The sequence below is a fragment of the Dromaius novaehollandiae genome, chromosome 2 (genome assembly GCF_036370855.1).
Source record: "Dromaius novaehollandiae isolate bDroNov1 chromosome 2, bDroNov1.hap1, whole genome shotgun sequence".
Lineage (NCBI taxonomy): Eukaryota > Metazoa > Chordata > Aves > Casuariiformes > Dromaiidae > Dromaius > Dromaius novaehollandiae.
The window spans coordinates 52,767,093-52,786,791 of NC_088099.1; the positions used below are offsets into that span (position 1 = coordinate 52,767,093).

A 19,699-nucleotide genomic window follows, 5' to 3' on the forward strand; every position below is an offset into this window, starting at 1 on the left:
ATAAAACCAGCTGTGTAGCTCTGATTCAAACTATAATCTTTTAAGTGATTTTAAGTGATCTACAGAGTTGCTGAACTAGAATCCCATCTGTCCTCCCAAGGGTTGATTTGCAGGAAAAAGGAAACAGATACCAGTGTAGTGCTGTTCTGTGTAAACTACAAAACAAACAGTAAATCAAATTATGCAATACGTTTGCATGTATTTGTTGAGAAAAGTCTTGTAAAAGTCTGCAGAGCAATTGTCATTTGCTACGATATAGATAAATCTGAAGAAACATATACTTACGTTTTGTTCCAAGGTAGTTATGTCTTGTTCAGCTTTTGAAAGCTTAAATTTGTATTCACTAATTTGTCTGTTGGCATCTCCTGGACAAAAATTGATATAAGTACATTACTCAATGCAACCCTCTCAACAGGCAGTTTTCATTTAAATTCAAATCCATTAAAATATTATTTTAATCAGAAGTCTATATTCAGGACTATTAAGAGGTAAATGTTCTTTCTGAAATCATCTTTGAGAATAAGAAAAGGAAATCGTTTTCCTGTTATAAGGAACACAACAGTTACCGTTATTGTAAGAGACTGCCTTAAACTGCAGATGCATAAATCCACATACACACATTTTAAAACACGCACATTTAGATGAGTAAACTCTTTGCAAAAAAAGAATCGACACAAAATCAAGACAGTAACCACCACATTGCAAATTAGGTCAAATACCAATAGAAAGAATACCAGCAGCGTTAATGCAGAAACCTGGAAAAGCATATGAATGATAAGGAGCATGAGGCTTGAATCTGCTTGACAAGGAAATTCTAAGGAAGCTTGGTAATTATTTTAATGTTACTGTTCAGTACTGACATTGCCAGTGCCCTGTTCAAGCTAACTGCAACAAGCTTATTAAATGACAATATCAGATGAGTAACTCTTTCAGCTGAAGAAATAGCTTGCTCAGAGAGGGAAAGTAGCTTAGTGCTTGTACGAAGCAACCCTGAATGTTGTGTTAAATTTTAATAATTTTGGAGGATTTGCTTCAGAGAATAGTAAACTCTTAGATTAAATTTGTGTATCAAAGAGTCAACAAAATTTAAAAAATCAGGAAGAAAATATTCAAAAAATATTCAGCTGAAATTCTGTCATCTAAAAAATGAAAAATGTTAAAGTATTTTCAATTAAGTATTTTCAATTTTTGAGTACTAGCACCCAGGCTAGGCAAAGTTGCCAACTAAAAAATAACTTCCCAGAACGTTATTCAAAGGAACAGTTGAAAGGAACAGGGTTTTCTTGAAGTTATTCTACAGTGAGAAATTTCCCGAGAGGAGACTTATCAACAAACCTAGTTGCTCAATGATCATTCATAAAACTACCATTGCACAACTATATAGGAAAGATAGTATGAAGTCTGTGTTTCCTCTCCCCACGAGAAAAACACTTGTGAATAGTAACCATGTACCTACTCTGCATTTCAAATAGCTGCAAGTCAGAACCATTTTCTAAGCCTGTTATATCGGGATTTGTGCCATCACTTTTAGAATATTTCTGTCGTTCTTCTTCCAACTGCATCTTCAGTTTTCTAACCTGAAACAGAAGTGTTCTCTTGTGAAAAATCAACTTCCAGAAGTTCAGCTGTCGATATATCTAAACTTTCAACAGGCCAAAATGGTAAAACAGTTGCAAGATGCCTCTGGCTGAGAGGGTTCGGTAGCTGGGACGCTGGTGGCTGCAGCCCTACTGTCCCTGCTGTCAGGCAAGGCCCTTTGGCCTGGCAACGTGCTGCCCAAAGCCACCACTGCTTTGGCCAGTGCTGCAGGGGCCTCAGCACAATGCAGGGGCACTCCATAACCCTAATGGAGCTGCCTTCCCAGCAGGAGGCTTAAACAAGACTCAAGCTCTGTTTGGAGTTCTTCCAAAGTATACCTTTTACATTCTAAACATATATGAAGATTATCAACAATATCATAGCGAGTTTACAGAAAAAATAATCCACAGCTTTTTGGGGGTCCTGTGTTTTGTTCCACTTGGAAGTAATGGTTCTGGACAAGTCTGTGGTGTATGCTAGTCCTAAGCTGTTTGCTTTATGCTACAGTAGCTGTCTCAGGATTTTTCCAGTAGCCACGGAGCATTGACTCCTCAGTTATGTCCTCTATATCTGGAGTTCATGAAGGAAGTGGAAATTGTTTTGTTGACTCTCACTTATCAAAATCCCTGCAGATCATTGGTATGGGAGTTATATTTGCAAAACTCCCACTTACGATATAAATCAAATCTTACAACAGAGATTTTTACAATTATATGCATAAAAGGTGCATTAAAATACACATACAAATATAAATACACATACGAAGTATTTAATAGTCACAGTTCAATACTAAAATTTGGTATTCAGCAAACACTAAAATTACAGGTGCACCCCCAGCAAAAACAAGTGTTGACAACACCGTTTTAATTTTGTGATGTGTTTAACTAGAAGCATGGAAATGATGCTATTCTTAACAAAAGCCTGCTGGACTTCCGTTTTCTGGAGTCCTCTCTTCTCAATATTAAACTGCATTAAAATACAACTACTTTGATAATACTAATTTTCCATCTGAGTAATTGAAATGATGAAAGGAATGTTATCAATTAGCAATTTGGAAGGAAGAGCCTCTTAAGTTCGCAAGAACGTCATTTTACTGAATTTAGTATTTTGGCATAGGACAAAAGAAAAGAAATAAAAGCTTCAAGTACATGTACTAAACTGTTTTTGCTGTGACAGAAATTTTTTTCCTGTGACAGTAGGAAAAAAAAAGAAAAGCAGACGCAGGAGCAAGTGAGATTTCAGCTAACCAGGTTCTGAAATAGGGGTTCATTACCAACCCAGATCAATGTCACATTGATAAGGACACTTATGGACCTGGTAATTCCTGGTAGTCAGCCAGGCTGAAGTTGAATTTTTTTTTATTTTACATTAGTGCTTAAATATTTAAGCACCTTGGTACTTAACGTTTATTGTTAGCATATGAGTATTTGCTGGGAGACATACTGTTAAAAAAAAGAGAACACACTTGCATATCCTTTTACAGAATTTTTGAAAATAATAACTCGTTTTTTTTTACCTGGGACAATAACTCCTCCTTTTCTCCAGCCAGTTTTCGTAGCCGAACATCTAAGACCAAAGAACCCAATTACAAATCAGAAATCCATAAGTAAAAATGTATTTCTCATAATTTTGTTAATTTTAAAAGTAAAATGCTCTTCAAACTTAAAGTTAATAGCATGAGGAGAAAAAAATACCTTGATATCTTAACTAATAATAATATCAGCCTTTAGTTAATAGCAGCAAAAGGGGAAAATATTTAATTCACTGTTTATTAGTACAATAATTTTAAAACCAAGATCTCCAAGTTTAGTAGGTCTTCACTAACAACTGAGGGTCAAATGAGGATTATTTTTGGATAGTAAAACACAGTTTTGTTCAAATATCTAAACCAGCCACTTCCAATACAGTTTTTTTTCTGGTTGCATACACCTCTCCCTATGCTTTACTCTTAAAGACTGCTTTCTCTTCAGGGAAGGCACTAAGCTTTCCCACGTTTGCAGAAACTTTCATTATTTGTGTTCTAAAAACCACAAAAAAGCACTTGGGAAAGGGCGGAAAGCAATGTTTCAATTTCTCAAATCATCCAGACCAATAATGGCTACAAAATACCCTCTCAGACAACCCGGTGCTGAGATTAGAGCATCTCACTTGGAAATTATTACTTTGAGGTTAACAAAGCGTAAAGACAATGTTTGTACTTTGCCATGATGGAACCATGTCAGAAACATCCATCAAGCCTAATCTCTATTTAAAACAAAAATATTAAAACATTATATGTCATGTGCAAATATATGCAAGCTTATAGGGATGTTTCCCTGCATGTTAACTAATAGTTTTACAGGGGATTGACTGTATGCATGATAACTTGTTTAACCTAAAGATAAAAAACAAATTAAAATAAAGGCCCCCCCAAATCCCATTTCTTTGTTATCTGTGTCACTTAATTTTTAAAGTACTGCAGGTTTTTCTGAAAGATGCAATGAAGAGTTCAAGGAAGGGCAAAGAATATACAAGATGCTGTTTTCTGCAGCAGAGCTTCTTTCCCTGATAATGTTTTCTTATGAAACACAATGGAAAACATATTAATCCAAAAAAACCAAACAAAAAAAAAATCCCTTAAATCCTACACTTTTAGGCTACTCTTACATATTTTCCCAACATTAATAAAGAGACTTAGTCAGCTACAAACATCCTGGCATATGCCATTATATTTAGTCAAAAGAAATATATGTCTGTTTACTCAGTGTAAAAATATCAAAATCTTCATAGTAGTATAGCAAGTATTTCAGAAGCATCACAGGTGTCTTTTTGTGGCTGTACACCACAACTTAGTATGAACAGAAGGTAAACAAAAGTTTTTAAAGTCTTTAAAGTTAAATTATTTTAGGATATTTTTACCTAGTGGTCCTTCTCCAGCAGATTCCAAGACCTGAGCAGCTTCCTGTGATACAACTGTTATTGCACCAACCACTGATTCGTGGTTTACATCACCATTTGGTGTGCCATCTGGAATTATAACTAATCCGTGCTTCTAAAAACACAAAAGAAATACTGTATTCATACAAGAGCAGCACTAAAATACAACTGGACAGAAGAGGTTTTAAAAGGCTTTTCAAGTTAATAGAAACTTGACAATAGAAAGTGACAAAGTGCTCCATTTAACCTACCCTAAGGTCAGGTTTTGAGGCTGTGCAAGAGTAGTAACAATTCTTCCTCTTTTACATTGACTTTGATTTCATCCCCCATGCCTGGATTTCTGTTACTGTAAGTAGCTACTACTGACATACCTCTCCTCTCTTCATTGTTTCCTTCAGGTCAGCCAACTCCTCTCTGAGCTCATCTCGCTCATTCTTAATGCAGTCAAAGTAATCTTTCTGTCTTTCTAGGGCCTGGGTTCAGGCAGATAGCAAGAAAAAGAATGGCACAGAGAAAAAGCAGATAACAGATAGCAGAGAGATCATCTACAAATAAATACAGAGCTGAATAAAAGTAAAGAAATCAGAAGGGGTATTTAATCTATTAAAACAAATAACTATACAACTCTAATAGCTACCTTTTACAAGGAGTCGCCTATCTAGCCTCATTGCTACATACTTCCTGTGACATCTTTACTGGGTCTTAGTAGATTCTACAGGAGATATCCGTTTCGTAGATTCTTTTTTGGTAGGTTCTCATTAACTAAACTGAACACTAAAAGCGTAAATAATTATTCTTATTTCTAGCTACATTAAATTTTGCTGGATCTCAATTTGCAAAGATCCTAAAACATCACATCCATTGAACTAATATCTAGCTTTCACAGGACACAAAGGAGAACTCATATCTTATAAAAGAACCTAGATATATGTCTGTCATCCACTTATAAAAGCTAGTTTATTTACTACTTGCTTAAGTGTTATAGCCACTTTGTACTAAAAACAATCATTTTTAGAGGGGAAAAAAAGCCACCAAACACTAACAGCACTTTCTTAGCACAAGAAGGGATCTCAGCTAAAAGCACAATATGGACATAGACGGGTTGGCAGACCTATACTGCAGCTGTGCTACCTGAGAGTTAATCAGACATTTTTACCTGATTAGGCAGCATCCCAGTATTTCAGTCAAATTTCATATTGCATGCATTAAAAATAATCCTGACTATACAGGAACTGCAAAAACATACACATATTTTGCGAGAAAGTTATGTATCTAAACATTGCATCATGCATGAATGTTTAGGAATAGACTGATACCAAGAAAGAAACGAAGGTGAATAACTTCGTATTGTAATTGCTCCACATTACAACTGCAGTATGCCGAATTTTAATAATTGTCTAAAATGCATATACTAGAGCCATACTTTAATGCATCATTCTGTTAATTTCAACACAGAATTAAAAAAAACGTGCAGTTGCACATTTCAACACGTGATTGTAATTCAACATGTGAAAAAGCATTAGCTGTCACCTCATAGTTAAAGAAAGTATAAGATGTCCTTTTATTTCCTAACACACATTAGCTCTCCAGAACTATGTTATAAGCAGTGTGAAGCACCATAGTCATTACATCATTTTGTGTTCCTCTTAAAGGCACGACTTTATTATTTCTGAAGGATAGTGGGAAACAAAAAAAGTAATATCACCCACTTGAGAGGCTGAACCCAGAGACCCAGAATTACACTGTAGATACAGATCCTATATATGCCTGCCTGTGATGTTGCTGACCTTCCCACAACATACTTTCTATCCTCCCCCTGCACATAAGTATTGGAAATGAGAAAATTTTGATAGAGGAAAGAAATGAAACTAATATAGCCACATATATCTACCTACACAAAGATTAATAGTAATTATTCAATGTTGAAAAACTTTTGCAACACTGACAGGTTTTGTATTCTGGGAGGTTGTTCTATGTGACATGGATTTTGCAGTAATTGTACTTGCAAGAGCAGTTCTTTTATTGAGAAATATATATGTATCAGGACAACTAAGCTCTGCAAGTGTGTTTAAAATCAGCACCAGCCTGATTAAAATCTCATCATTTGGCAGAAAGCAGATTTGTCTGGAGTACTGTTTACTAAATATTCAAAAAACATTTGTCTCAAAATCTATACCAAACTCAGTTGTGCTATTTTCATGCTAGCCAAGCATGTACAATTTGGAGCAATTAAAGAGCAAAACAGTTGTATATTTCAGGAACCCTCTACCCTGAAAGTTACAGTCCAAGGTCCTGGAACTGACCCATCTCATTTTAGACTGAATCCAACTGCAAATTTCAAGTCATCTTGTAGAAATAGGATGATATAAGGAAAAAAGTGTAAAGCTGAAATTCATGCTGTATGGCTTGCCTCCCTTTCTCCTAAATTTTGAGTTAGCATCAGCCTTGCATACAATATTAAAAAAACTAGGTTACAATTTTAGTTATCTACTCCTTTGCGAAGCTTCTCAGAGGCTTCTGAAGTTGGAACAGAGTATAAATCAGCAAGACTACTAAGGACTGTGGAGAAAGACTCAAAAACTGCAAGCTAAGAAAAAGATGAAAAATGTTTTTAGTTAAGAGAGAAAGAAGAAAGATAGCAAGCATTACTCCATTTTAAGAGCCAAGAGATTTCAATTTGGAGATAGTTAAGAAAAAATAAAAAGCTAGAAAAGATCCAGTTATGACATTTACAAGTGCCCATAGACTGGGATGAGAATATGGCTTCCAACTTAGTGACTGTCCATGGACACTAAAGGAAAAAAATACATTTCTTGTCAGTCTGGCTAGTAGCTAGTTCTTTGTACATTAGATGTCTGATGAGCTTTGTATTAGACATGGTGAAGTATTTGAAAGAGGGGAAAAAAATGACCACTTAGACTGGCACAGTGCAGTTCACAAAGGTAATAAGTAACTGTGCAAGGGAAATGGTAAATAAATTAAAGATAAATAACCTTCCAGAAGAATATTCAGGGAAAGAAACTTTAAAAAAATTGGAATATTTTTTATGATAGAAGAAAGGATTGAAATGTGTATTGAAGGAGAACAGAAACATGAAATAAATATAGACAGAAGGAACACAGTATCACAGGGCACTTTTTGCAGAACCACCAGTTAATAGGAAGAAACTTTCCTCTCGTTTAATTTTTCAAAGTGTCTTGAACTCTAGAGAATAGAGCAATTTTCAAAGAAATCTGCTTATGTCAAAGTCCTGGTATAGAATTCATTTAATTAGAGAGAAACGATCCTAGAATTACTAAAAGACAGACACTCTCCCTTTCTAAAGGCTTTTCAACTAACTCCTGGTTACCGTCAGGCAATTTACTTGTTGTCCTGAACAGCCACAACTTCACAGTAGCCTAACTACCGCCCAGGGTAAGCCCGACTCTGAAACAGTTCTGTCACTTTTGACAGCTGACAAGCCCTGTCTGACCTAAGCCAGCTGGGCAGCTGCCAGTGCAGCTCCTCTGGTATGACCTTTCTTCCTCCACAGGGAGTCCGACAGCCACTCCTGAAAGGGTCCATCAGAGCCAGCGTGTCGATTCCACCTACCAACTCCAGTCAGGTCTCAGCTGCCTCCTGCAGAGTCACTTAAGACACAGGCACTTTGTTCTTCAGCGCTCCAGGGCTAGGGAGGTCTCGGCAACTCAGGCTTAGCACAAAATGAGGGTGCTGTGCCAGGTCAGTTCAGCTAACCAGCCCTCTAAAGATCAGGAGTGCTGTACAGAAATGCCCAACTGACTGCAGGGGCCAGTTCAAATCCGGTTGTACTTTTCAGCACTAGGCACACCAAACGCAAGCAGGCTCTGCAAGTATCTATTGAGGCTTCTCTGCAGTGTGATCCTTGGCACCTGCAGCTTTCCAGGTTTTCCATTAGTTGGCATATTTTGTCCCTTTCTCTTATCCCTGAGAGTGGAAAGGTGACCATGTAAAAAGTTTTGAAAGTTATATTTGTCTGTATGAAGATTAAAAGCTTTAACAATCATTTCAATTATATGTAAAATTATATTAATACTCCATATAAGGATCCAGACAATTTTTACATTTGTTAGGATAAAGGAAACAATCACTTTTTAAAGCCTCTATTACAGGTAAAAATTTTCTTTGCAAAAAGTAGTAAGACCTGTATGCATAACAACTTTTTATGTTATAGATTTAATTAGTACTATTCACCATTATGCAAGTAAAGTGGAGCTCATTTCTTTCTTTTTCTTTCTCTAAAGGGGAGAAAGATTGCAAAAATGTTTTAAATGTTTAAAATGAAAGTGGCCTTCATTTCTTTGGTGTACACAGTATTCCTTGGAGAGAAAAAAGTAGTAACAGTCTACTTCTAAATTGAAAAAATACCTTCCCCCCCATGTTCGTTTCATACCCCTATTTTTTTATCTTTCCAATTAATTGTCTCCTGGAGATCAAACACCTCTTTGGTTATGCAGTCTATATTCTGCTGCATTCGTTGATTCTCCTGTAGCAAATAGGATGAAGAAAGAATAAAAGAGGAAAAAGAAAGACAAGTAAAGAAATGGGAAAATATGTCTGAACAGATAAAGGAAAGTAAATAGTAAAAGTCAACCGAAGAGTTTATAAGCATGACATTAAAGAAAAAGGATGTGACCCAGTGTAACATGGAATTTTCCCTTCAAATTCATGCAGAACTAAGTGATTAAATAAAAATAATTACAATGTCAATGGGAGAATTTAGCTAACAGCTAGAACTATTTTTCATTAGTAACAGCTCCCATCACAAACTGGGAATAACATCCTTTCTTTGGCAAAATAATTACCTTGTGGTAATTTCCATACACCATCAAGTACTGTGTGGAAGTGATTACCCCAACCCCCAGCTTCCCCAAGATTCTGCTATTTAGAAAGCAAACAGAAACAATCTTGTTCTTGGAATAAAGACTGAAGTAGAGCCACAAGCATACATACATATAAACAGCTTTCACATTCATCCACCTAAGTTATTGAAATACATTAGAAAGTTCATTGGCACAGAATCAGACTTTAATTTTATAATATAGTGTTAACGCAAGGAACGTAAATAACTCATTTCTAGTCAGTAGTTGCCTTCCTTAAATTTGTCTACTGGCAATGTCAAAAATATAAACAAACATCTTCTAGTGATCGAATAAAACCAAAGCTATCTTTTAGCCAATAAATATAAAAATATAAATCTTTCCAAGATAATGACCATTAATAAAACTAAGAATAAAATGTAGGAGCAGCAAATAGGTTGGTTTTGACTACACTTTGCTGAGACGCTATGAATAGCGCAACCAGACCAGTTGGCTGTTTGATACGCCCCAGAACAAAACACATACACAAAACCCCCCCAATGCACACCCCACAGACCGACTACTGCTGAAGAGTATATTGCTTGTATGATGTAGTCTTTATCTAATATGCCTTCACAGCATTGCAACTCCAAGCAACAGTAGCACAAATTATCAGCAGTTCATACATACTTTAGAATAGTCAAGTTACAATATTCAGCATTATTTAGCAAAGAAATTCAGAAGATAGCAAACACACTGGACACGTTTATAAGAACACATGAATTAATGCAGATTTTTCATCATCAGTTGATACTGAAGTTTTATTAAACAAAGATAGTAATAATATAAGACCTTACCTATACTGCACATTTATGTCTAGGAAATTATCAAGTATTTTAGAAGTTGAAGATATTAAAAAACAAACCCTGCAAAAAGCACTTTTATTAGCACTTTTTTTTTTTTACACTTTTCTTGACACACGGTTTTATTAACGTGTTCTACAAAACAGAAAGTCTTGCAAGTATAGAGAAGGAAGTTTGCATCAAGCATTCAGAAAGTGAAATATGCCTATTGAATGCTTTCAGATATTGTATTAATACACGTCAAACATGGTCCTATTTTTTGTCTGATTAAAATCGCATTTTGCCCTTTGCCCTATAAATGTAGTTAAAATTCTTCGTTACGTTCACACAATTACACATGAAGATGACATGAGGATTTTTAGGGATACAGATAATATTTTGCCCTCCCAAAAAGTGAACTTAATTTTACAGCTGGGAGTGGAAAAGGATGTCTTTGTCAATAACCAACTTGCTAACTGACTTCAGCTAAGTTATGTGCTAGTGTTAACATTTGGAAAAGTTACCCAAATAAATTTGGATACATTTGAATGGGCTCCATGACTCTGAATATTAAACACATGCTGTGTGCTACCAAAGCAAACACTCCAGACAAATCTATCGTGTATTCCTGATTCATTTATCTTAAAAAAACAACCCAAAAAACCACACACACATAAAATTGAAGTAGAAAGCTTAAAGTTTTCTCTTGACAAGAGAAAGAAAATCCAGAGCAAGTGACAGAGCTTCAACCAGAACATGTAGAAGTTCTTTGCTTGTCAGCACATCAATCTGCTGCACAATCTTGTTACTTAAGCTGATCTTACTCCTTTTCTTCTGCTAGTAAATCACACTAACTCCAGTTCATGCACCTGATCATTTCCTCAGTAAAAACCACAGCTTTAGGACTTTTCAAAAAAATTTTTTTGAGTTTACCGCATTACTGCCTAGATAGCACAAGAACTTGGTGGGGAAAAGAAATCAACCGATAATATGCAATATTATACAGCTTTTGAAAATCATGTAGTAGAATATCAAAGATATTGATACACTGAACTTCTGAAATGAAAAGGTAGTGGGAAAATGAAGTACTATCTGGGCTATGACTTACAGTACTAGAAGTAAAATCAGCGGGAAGTGGACACGAAAATACCGTTGAGAGTATAAAACTTTGTGGACCATTTTAAAAACAAGATTGAGATTAGCTCTGGGATTCTCAGTCACGTTGGTTTTTTTTTCCTCTCTCCTTCCCTTCTAGAAATAAATCAAACCAAAACAAAAAAACCACACCAGTGACATGGTTATGAGTAGTAACATGCTAACCAGTGTTGCTACGTTTGCGTTTGACTGCAAAGCAAATAAACATTAACTATTGCAAACTTCAGTGGTTGATGCTCACAAAAATCTGGAATAACTCAAATGCAAAAATTTTGGGAAAGACAAAGAATACTTGATACTATCAATGCACCAGAACTTCCGGTTAGGCCTAAAGAGATTTTGGGCCTATAGGCATTAGTTCTGCCCTCACAAAGAGGGAAAAATAAAGGGAACATTGATGATAGAACCAGGGTTCTTGCATGAATTAAGGATTGTACAATATGTAATACACTTTTGAAAATCTTGCAGTGACATTTTTAACTTCATAAATTAAGAGATTAAAAGCTTAAATTCTTCTCACTAAAATAAGAAAAATTCTTTCTTAAAAAGTCCAAGTTGATACTGAAGTTCACTTTGTGCACAGGAAGACTGTACCTATGCAAATCTTGCACCATTTTTGTTTGCACAAGTTCTATCATACACTATCTCATATGAACGTACCTCTATCAATTCATCTCTCTGCCGAAGGCCCTCTTTAAGTTCATCCAGCTTATGCTGTAGAACACCGCACGTGTGTTTCTGTCTTTCCAATTCCTGTATTAAATAAAAGTCAAAAGTCATGATTTATTTTGGGTTGACACACATCTCCAATAAAAAAATTAAGGCATCACTTAACAAAACATTACCTAAGAAATTACTGCAACAATTTAAGAAATTCAAACTATCTAATGGTTAAAATTCACACATTCTGTGATTAAGTTCTCTAGATACTTACTACATGGAAGATTTTATTTAGTGATATTTAGAGTGGAAGAAGAGAAGAGATGTTGAAAAGATTTAAGCACAAAATTAATGAGAGAAAAGCTCAGCCTCTCTCCCCCATTCAGATTCAAATACTGAATTTAAACTATGCTTTTGTATATTAAATTATCTAAAAAATGTTGGAAAAAGCTGCCAAATTGATTTTCCATTTCTTAGAAAGTGTAAATGATGGAATAAATCCTATTTAATTAAACAGAAAGTACCATCTTTAGTGATTTGTATTATTTAAATAGCTTCTCAGTCTGTTAAAAAAAAAGAAAAAGAAAAAATCAGTACTCATGAGAGCTTTAGCCACTAAGATAGACAGACTTTTCTAACAATACAAAGGTTTTGGACTGTTTCTTACTAAGTAATACAGGCTTCTATAGTTTATCTCTAATTATAAAAATAAAATCCTCAAAAGAGTACCCTTGACTTCTCTTCATTCTCCCTGTAGAACTCTGCTATCTGTTCTTCTTTCTCCTCAACGACATCCTTTAAAATATCTACTTGGTAAACCAAGTTGTTTTTCTCGTTGTCTAGTTGAGCATTGGAAACCATAGCTTTCTTGTACTTCTCTTCAACTTCAGCTAGAGAATCCTACAGATAGCAGAAAGGCTCACATTAGTCTAACTTTTTGATGAATCTCTACAAAGTTTTCATACCATCATAACGTTGAAGAGTATTATCTGTTATACAGTAAAATGATGCAAAAATCCTTGTTTCTGAACTACTATTCATGTCTTTTCTTTAGAGAAATAAAGTCATGGTCAATTTCCATTATTCAGGTTATGCTATACCCAGCAATGCAAAGTTATTATAGCAAATGTATGAAAATTACAAAATAATATTCTACCTCCGTTTTCTACTCTGCCATCTTCATAACTGTATTAACTCACAGGAACAAAGAAATAATATCACAGCTTTACTGCACCTTCAATGCATGCATGAGAAAACACTTCAGAATGCAGCAATAAATTGGACATAGAAAGAACTCAGACAAGTAAACAAATGGCAAGAGATGACAGAAATATCTCTAAGAGTAGTTTTAACACACTTCTCATTACTTAAGTATAGAGCTATACCTCAGGTTTGAGGTTTTAAGGTAGTCACATCCTTTTTTCAATAATGATTATTATGAGCTCTGTTTAAGTAGACTTTTTGTCTTTCTATTTCATAGTAAGATAATGCTTTCTACATATTCCTCCCCCATCTCCACCCCAAATAAAAATCTTCAAATGGCAGAATTTCTTTAAAAAAAAAAAAAAAGTATCAGCATTCTAAGCAATATCACCTACTTGATTTCTCTACCTGCAGGTACAATATGCCTTGCTAATCCCACTTACCCAATTCTATCATCTCTTGCATTTACCAAAATGATTTTATCCTATTTTTTCCAGTACTGTAGCAAGTGTCAAGTATTCAAATATTGGAGCAACTATTATTCCATGCACTTTTAAACATGCAATGATTGCAATATGCACTATTTTCAAAATACAAAAATTAAGTTTTACAGAGTCCTAATTTTACAGCTGAAAAAGATTAAACTGCCTCTTTTCCAAAGTAGGTCTGCATCCTATTACAAATCCCCTAGTGTTTTATATAATCTGGTTTTTTTGAAGTCATACATAGCATAACTTTCATGTTTAATCATATGCATCATCATGATACAAGGAGCACTAAGCACATGAAGGGCACTAGGCTTGTTTTTTTTTCCAGAAAACAGAACAATAAAACTAATATTTGGGGAGATAGGGTGGTGATAATCTAAGTTTCCTAAGGAAAAAAGTCTAACCCTTCTCCAGCCCAAAATCATATTCCACATTATAATACATATCTACATTGAATACGTTGTCATTAAAGGACAAATTTTCTCTTTCACAATTTCATCGTAAATATTTATACCTCCCTATTGCATTCCTTGAATTCTGTAATTTTGTGCTGGTGAAATACTGTATTCTAGAAACCCCAGAAAATCCAAACTCTTTCTTAAAGACACATCCAGACAGCACACAGACCAGAAGAGACATAAAACATAAGAATTAAAAAGATAAGAAAGGTGCCATTACAATCTAGAAAGCAGTAAATAACAAACAACAAAAAAGATTCAGAAGGATATAAGAAAATAATGAGAAAATAAAGATCACATGCAAGTGTATTCAAGCAATTCTTAAGTTTTAATTCAAAACCGCAGAAAGCATTGCTTCTGCTAGTAAGCACGACAAATCTTGTAATGATTGGTAAAACATGGAATGTCAGAAATAGTGAACCTTTGTAAGACTTTCAAAGGACAGTTGAATAGAGGTAGAGAAAGGAAAATGCTATGATTAAAATAAATCTTGTATATTCCCATAAAAGGAATATAGAATTCAACAAAAATAGAACTAGAAAAAGATGCCAGTGTAGTTGCTGATTGTTTTGTATATGCACTGCATAGAGCCATGGAGTAATTTATGTTGGAAAAGACCGCTGGATGCCGTGTGGTCCAACCTCCTACTCAATGCAGGGCCCACTGAGATCAGGCTGCTCACAGCTCTGTCCAGGTAATTGTGCATACCTCCAGGGATATAGACTGCACAACCTCCCTGGGCAACCCGTGCCAGTGTTTGCCTACCTTTAAAAAATTTTCTTCAAGACCTAACTGGAATTTCTTTTTCTGCAACTTGGGTCTGTTGCCTCTTGCCCTGTCACTGTGCACCTGAACGAGCCCTGGCCCAGTTTTTCTCTATACTCTCCCATCAGGTAACTGAAGACAGTAGTAAGACCTCCCTGCCTTTTTTTTTCTCTGCTTAAGACTGAACAAACCCAGTTTTCTCAGCCTCTCACTGTATGCCGTATGCTCCAGGACCCTAGTCATCTACAAGCACTGTAAGAAAAAAAAAATGTGACAATCAGAGAAATGGATATCTAACAGACTCAGAGAGACTTGATCAAAGCTTAAAAGAGTGGATTAAAATGTAATTAATCAACAAGTTTACAGGGAAAAGTCTGACATTACAAAAAGGGAATAGATTAATTTTGAGAGAAGAGTGAGAATTGCTTCTGAAAAAGAAACCAAGCTTTGTCTAAGTGTCTCAGATCAGTTAAGAAAACTGGGACATTGCTAAGCCTTCTTTGGAACAGTTCTTTCTTTCTGAGGGGAAGACTTGCACGTGTTCCCTATGCTGCAAGAACTCCATGTAGTTCCAGTAACCTTTCAGATAAGCGAGAAATAATAAGGATTGAGAGAGAGTTCATTAAACTGAACAAGAGAAAAATTTTAAGGAAAGAAAAAGGGTTTCTTTCTAGCTGATGCATAGGAAGATGGATGGAGTCAGCAAAACTGAAGCATCGAGAGACATTAAAAGATTTGAACAACTGACAAAGTCAGAATTATCCATACTACAGTTTATTTTGCTGACACCAAGCAGGTTTGAAGCTAGGTAAGAAACACTCTTAGCACTACGAGGATGAGCAACCACAAAGATATGCAAGTAACATGACTACAGATCACTGTTACTCAATCACTGAGAAAACACAAGTATAATGCAGCAGGTATTATAGTAACTCTTCACATACACAACACAAAACTGCCAAAGCTGTGGTTGAGAAAAGGGCAATACCTCACCAATTAGAAAGAAGGGCTCCCCAAAGAATATCCATAGAAGGCAAATTAACTTACAATCGCATTATTTAGTATTATTATTAATAATTTAAAACAATAGTATAAATCAATTCAATTCTGCCAGGCAAGTATACATCAAGATCTTACTGTCTACTGCATACCTGCCCTCTTTGGAAACTATAATTGATTACAATCAATAGTAATGCATTAGTAATGATTCAGAACATCAGTCATGAGGTGCTGGTGAACATGCATAAATGTTAGAGCTATTTTGAAATTAGGATGCAATCTCATCTTTTAATCCAAATTTAGTACAATCATATGTATTTTAAAAATCTTGCAATCCTCCCTCAAAGCTGTTAAGGAAAACTTTAAAAGCACTAAGAAATTCAGCAGTACTAGGGAAAAAACAGCTTTGTGGCAATTCTGCTCTTTGAAATCCACTTAATATATAGTATTACAATGAAAAAAGATGTACTTCATCTGAGCTTCTGACTGTCAGATTCAAAAAAGGTTACTTCTCCTCTAGAGAGGAAACAATTTTTGCTACAGTGAACAGCTGAAATTATGCATTTTCTCTTTACCACACCATCTAATATGTTATTTAAAGAAATTCAAGGAAGCTGTTAAATAAATCACTGTTATACCATTTAGTGGCAAGTAGTATTCATTAAATTCATTCTCTATATGGATATACAAAAAAATATGATTGGAGCTCTTTACTTTTACACAGAAATCATATTCATAGCTTGATAACAGGAAAGAGAGCAGAACTACTGTTCTGAAAAAGATACTGTAAGCCACATCATTTGCTGTATCCAGTTTCCCTTCAACACAGAAGAGGAGAAAGTAACTGTAATTTAGATTAACTATAAATTGTTAATTGAGTAGAAACTTACAAAAGAAAAGCCTATCAATTCAAGTAAGCCAAAAGATAGACAAGAATCTCATTAACCTATTACTGAAAATACTAATCTTTCACTTAGAAAAACTAAAAGATAATCAGAATGCAAACCAGGAACTCCAAAAAATTCTCTCTTGATGGCAGTCTACAAATGATCCAAAAAACCTTTATCTTCTCCTGCAAGCAATATGCCTGCTCAGATTCATGTGAGTGAATCTTTCAAAAGTATCACTTTGGTTTTGTTTTTATAAAATTGACTATATTCTGGAGCTGGAAGACTAACTCTTAATTTCTTAGTTAAGGTCTTTGTCATGACTGTATCTCATTTCTCATTCAATATCTAATTACTTTGAATTTCCATTAAATTGCTAACACCGGAAAACACTAAAAATATAGACTGAACCTCTCATTATCTTACCAGAAAACGCCTGGTTAAAAGAAAGTTGAATACTATTTTAACATAAGCCAAATAATTAACATTTCATTCTAAATGTACAGTGAGACAGCATATCTTAAAAATTTACCCACATAACAAATTTAATGATGCGCTCTATGCAATAAATGTTAGGTACATGCTTTAAAGAAATTTTAAAAACTAGTTAGTAAAGCCTGACATAGTTAGTGAAGCCAGTGACATCTCCATTACTCACAAAAACCCATACAGAATGCATGCTTGGGAGAAGCCCTGATACCTTTAGTTCTTTAAGTCCCTGCATGTATCTCCCTTCTACATCGTGTATCTGGTCCTTAAGATCATAGATATCCTGCAGGACATAGGAATGAACCATTGCATAAGTAGTACGGGGAAATAATTTATAGCTGAACAAGCATTAAAAAGGTTTCCATGCACTTCTGTCAAATGCCAAAGCCTGCAGTAACTCACAGAAATTATATTTAATTCACAATGCTTAACTAGATGAAAATTAAGGCTTTGTTTGCATCATTGAATCCAAGTCATGAGAATTAAAATTTTTCAGAGATAGCAAAAAAAACTATTTCAAATTTGATATAAACAAATCCTTTTTTTTATATAAGCTAAGCTGTCAGCACCATAAATATTTACGAACACAATCAAATTATCATGAAAAATAGAAAAAAAAACAAAATTTCCTCAGATTGAAGATTACATTTCATAACTTTTTCTTTCCATTAAAAAAAAGGAGAGACGTTTGATATCAAAGAGAATTCCTCCTAATCACAAATACAATTTTAAACTAGCTCCAAATTCGCCAATAATGCAGTTTACCCGTAGTTCACTTAGGGAGGCATCAGGATCCACCAAACTGCTTGTGTCTCCACTTCCTCTCCTAGATGAGTTGCCACTCAGAGGAGTTGTACTTATTGAATTGCGAGATGATGGCTTAAAAAGTGGAAGACATTATATCAGGAACCATACTGTGATTTCTTAAGCGATAACCTCTTATCTCTGATTATTTGACCTTATTCTTTATAAATTCCCTCACAGTCACAGAACACCTTCTTCTGTCTCTTCTTTTTACCATTTCTTAATATGAGGTTATAGACAGTATTTTCCATTGATTACTTTCCAGCACTTCTGTTATTTCTTGGTGAAATGTCGGTTTCCATTTGCTGTCATCTGCTTTATTTATGAGAAGCTTACAGAACACTGAGGTTATGTAACAGCACAGAGAAAAGCTAGATGGCTCATCATAACATTTCAATTTTATTTTGAGTGTTCTGTTCTGAAGACTGTCATAAGGGGGTTGTTAGTGCTGGAAAACTATGGAAGTTCAAAACATTTCTAAAAATTCTAATTTCTGCCATACAGGATTCAGAAGAATGTCTCCAATAGTATTCATTATCTGAATTTTACAGCTCTCTTCTCTTAAAATTCAACCTCTTCTGCTGAATATTTCCTTACCAACAAAATGACTTCTATAAGAAATTTTCTTGTTAAAAGTAAATAAAATTATTTTCTTGGTAAATAAAAGGTGCAAAACTCATTAATTTTTGGTAGATAAAAATATATGTCTATCACTTTATAACATCTATCAAATAACTAAATTACATTCTACTAAAAACATGCAGCATTTCAACTTTCGGAACCATTTCAAAGCTTGTAAATTAATGGTGAACACTGACTTTCAATAATATTTTAATTAAAAGCTCTTACCCTTGAATAAATTTCCAAATGTGTTTTTTCACTCTTTTCTTCCAGCTGAAAGAGAAAAGGGAAAGTAATCACATTATAACTTCTGTGATGAGGGACTACTGAAGCACCATCTTCTGTTCAAAGACACTGAGAAATATTTAAGAACAAAAAGAGAAACAAAGGAAAGAAAAAAAAATCAATAAGTCAGCAAAGATCAAAATACCAAGGTTGGGGGGGTGGGGTGAGGTGGAGAAATCAGCCTGGAACAATAGTTTTTCCTTTAATTGCAAAGTAAGTGAATGCATATAATAATTCAGAAACTTTAAAGAAAGTTTCAGTAAAAGCCAATGCTAAAATCAAAGTACTGCACAACAAAACAAGTTTCAGTTTTTTAAATTTCAACAGCGTAGTGACTGCAACACTTCGTGACATAACAAATGGAAAACTTTATGCAAGTGCAGTTTACATTATTAGTGACACCAGTGTGAATGTCATAGTTATTAGAAAACATGTTCATTACTCCAAACACTTTAGTAAAATCAGCAATTACATCAGGACAAAAACAACTCAGGTGAGCACATGACTGAAATGTATTAATTAACAGCAACTTATTAAATAGTTTCAGTTCATATTTTAAGCATTGAAGCCTGAGCAAAAGAACAAGCTTAAATATACCCCCTAACTTCTTAGCTAGGAAGCTCCAATATTTCAAACTTTCATTATGGTTTTCCTTATTTTCAACATTTCTGTGGTTCAAAATAAGTGATATAAAATGACAATCATAACATGTTGACATATTTTCTGAAACTA

At 34.7% G+C, this 19,699-nt stretch overlaps 1 protein-coding gene across 15 annotated transcripts in view; it reads right to left on the reverse strand.

Annotated features, from left to right (window-relative positions):
- LRRFIP2 (LRR binding FLII interacting protein 2) overlaps window positions 1-19,699 on the reverse strand; it is a 58,368-nt gene that overhangs the window by 2,295 nt on the left and 36,374 nt on the right. For 13 of the 15 annotated variants that reach the window (XM_064506515.1, XM_064506524.1, XM_064506520.1 and 10 more), the window contains 9 exons: window positions 18,911-18,955; window positions 18,023-18,136; window positions 17,469-17,540; window positions 12,698-12,868; window positions 11,969-12,061; window positions 4,477-4,609; window positions 3,095-3,144; window positions 1,457-1,577; window positions 286-365 (listed from right to left, as the gene is read on the reverse strand). In XM_064506515.1, coding sequence (XP_064362585.1) covers window positions 286-365; window positions 1,457-1,577; window positions 3,095-3,144; window positions 4,477-4,609; window positions 11,969-12,061; window positions 12,698-12,868; window positions 17,469-17,540; window positions 18,023-18,136; window positions 18,911-18,955 — 879 coding nt within the window. Of the gene's footprint in view, window positions 1-285; window positions 366-1,456; window positions 1,578-3,094; window positions 3,145-4,476; window positions 4,610-4,865; window positions 4,968-8,905; window positions 8,999-11,968; window positions 12,062-12,697; window positions 12,869-17,468; window positions 17,541-18,022; window positions 18,137-18,910; window positions 18,956-19,699 lie in introns of all 15 variants that reach the window. The other 2 variants (XM_064506526.1, XM_064506518.1) reach the window with 2 other exon arrangements.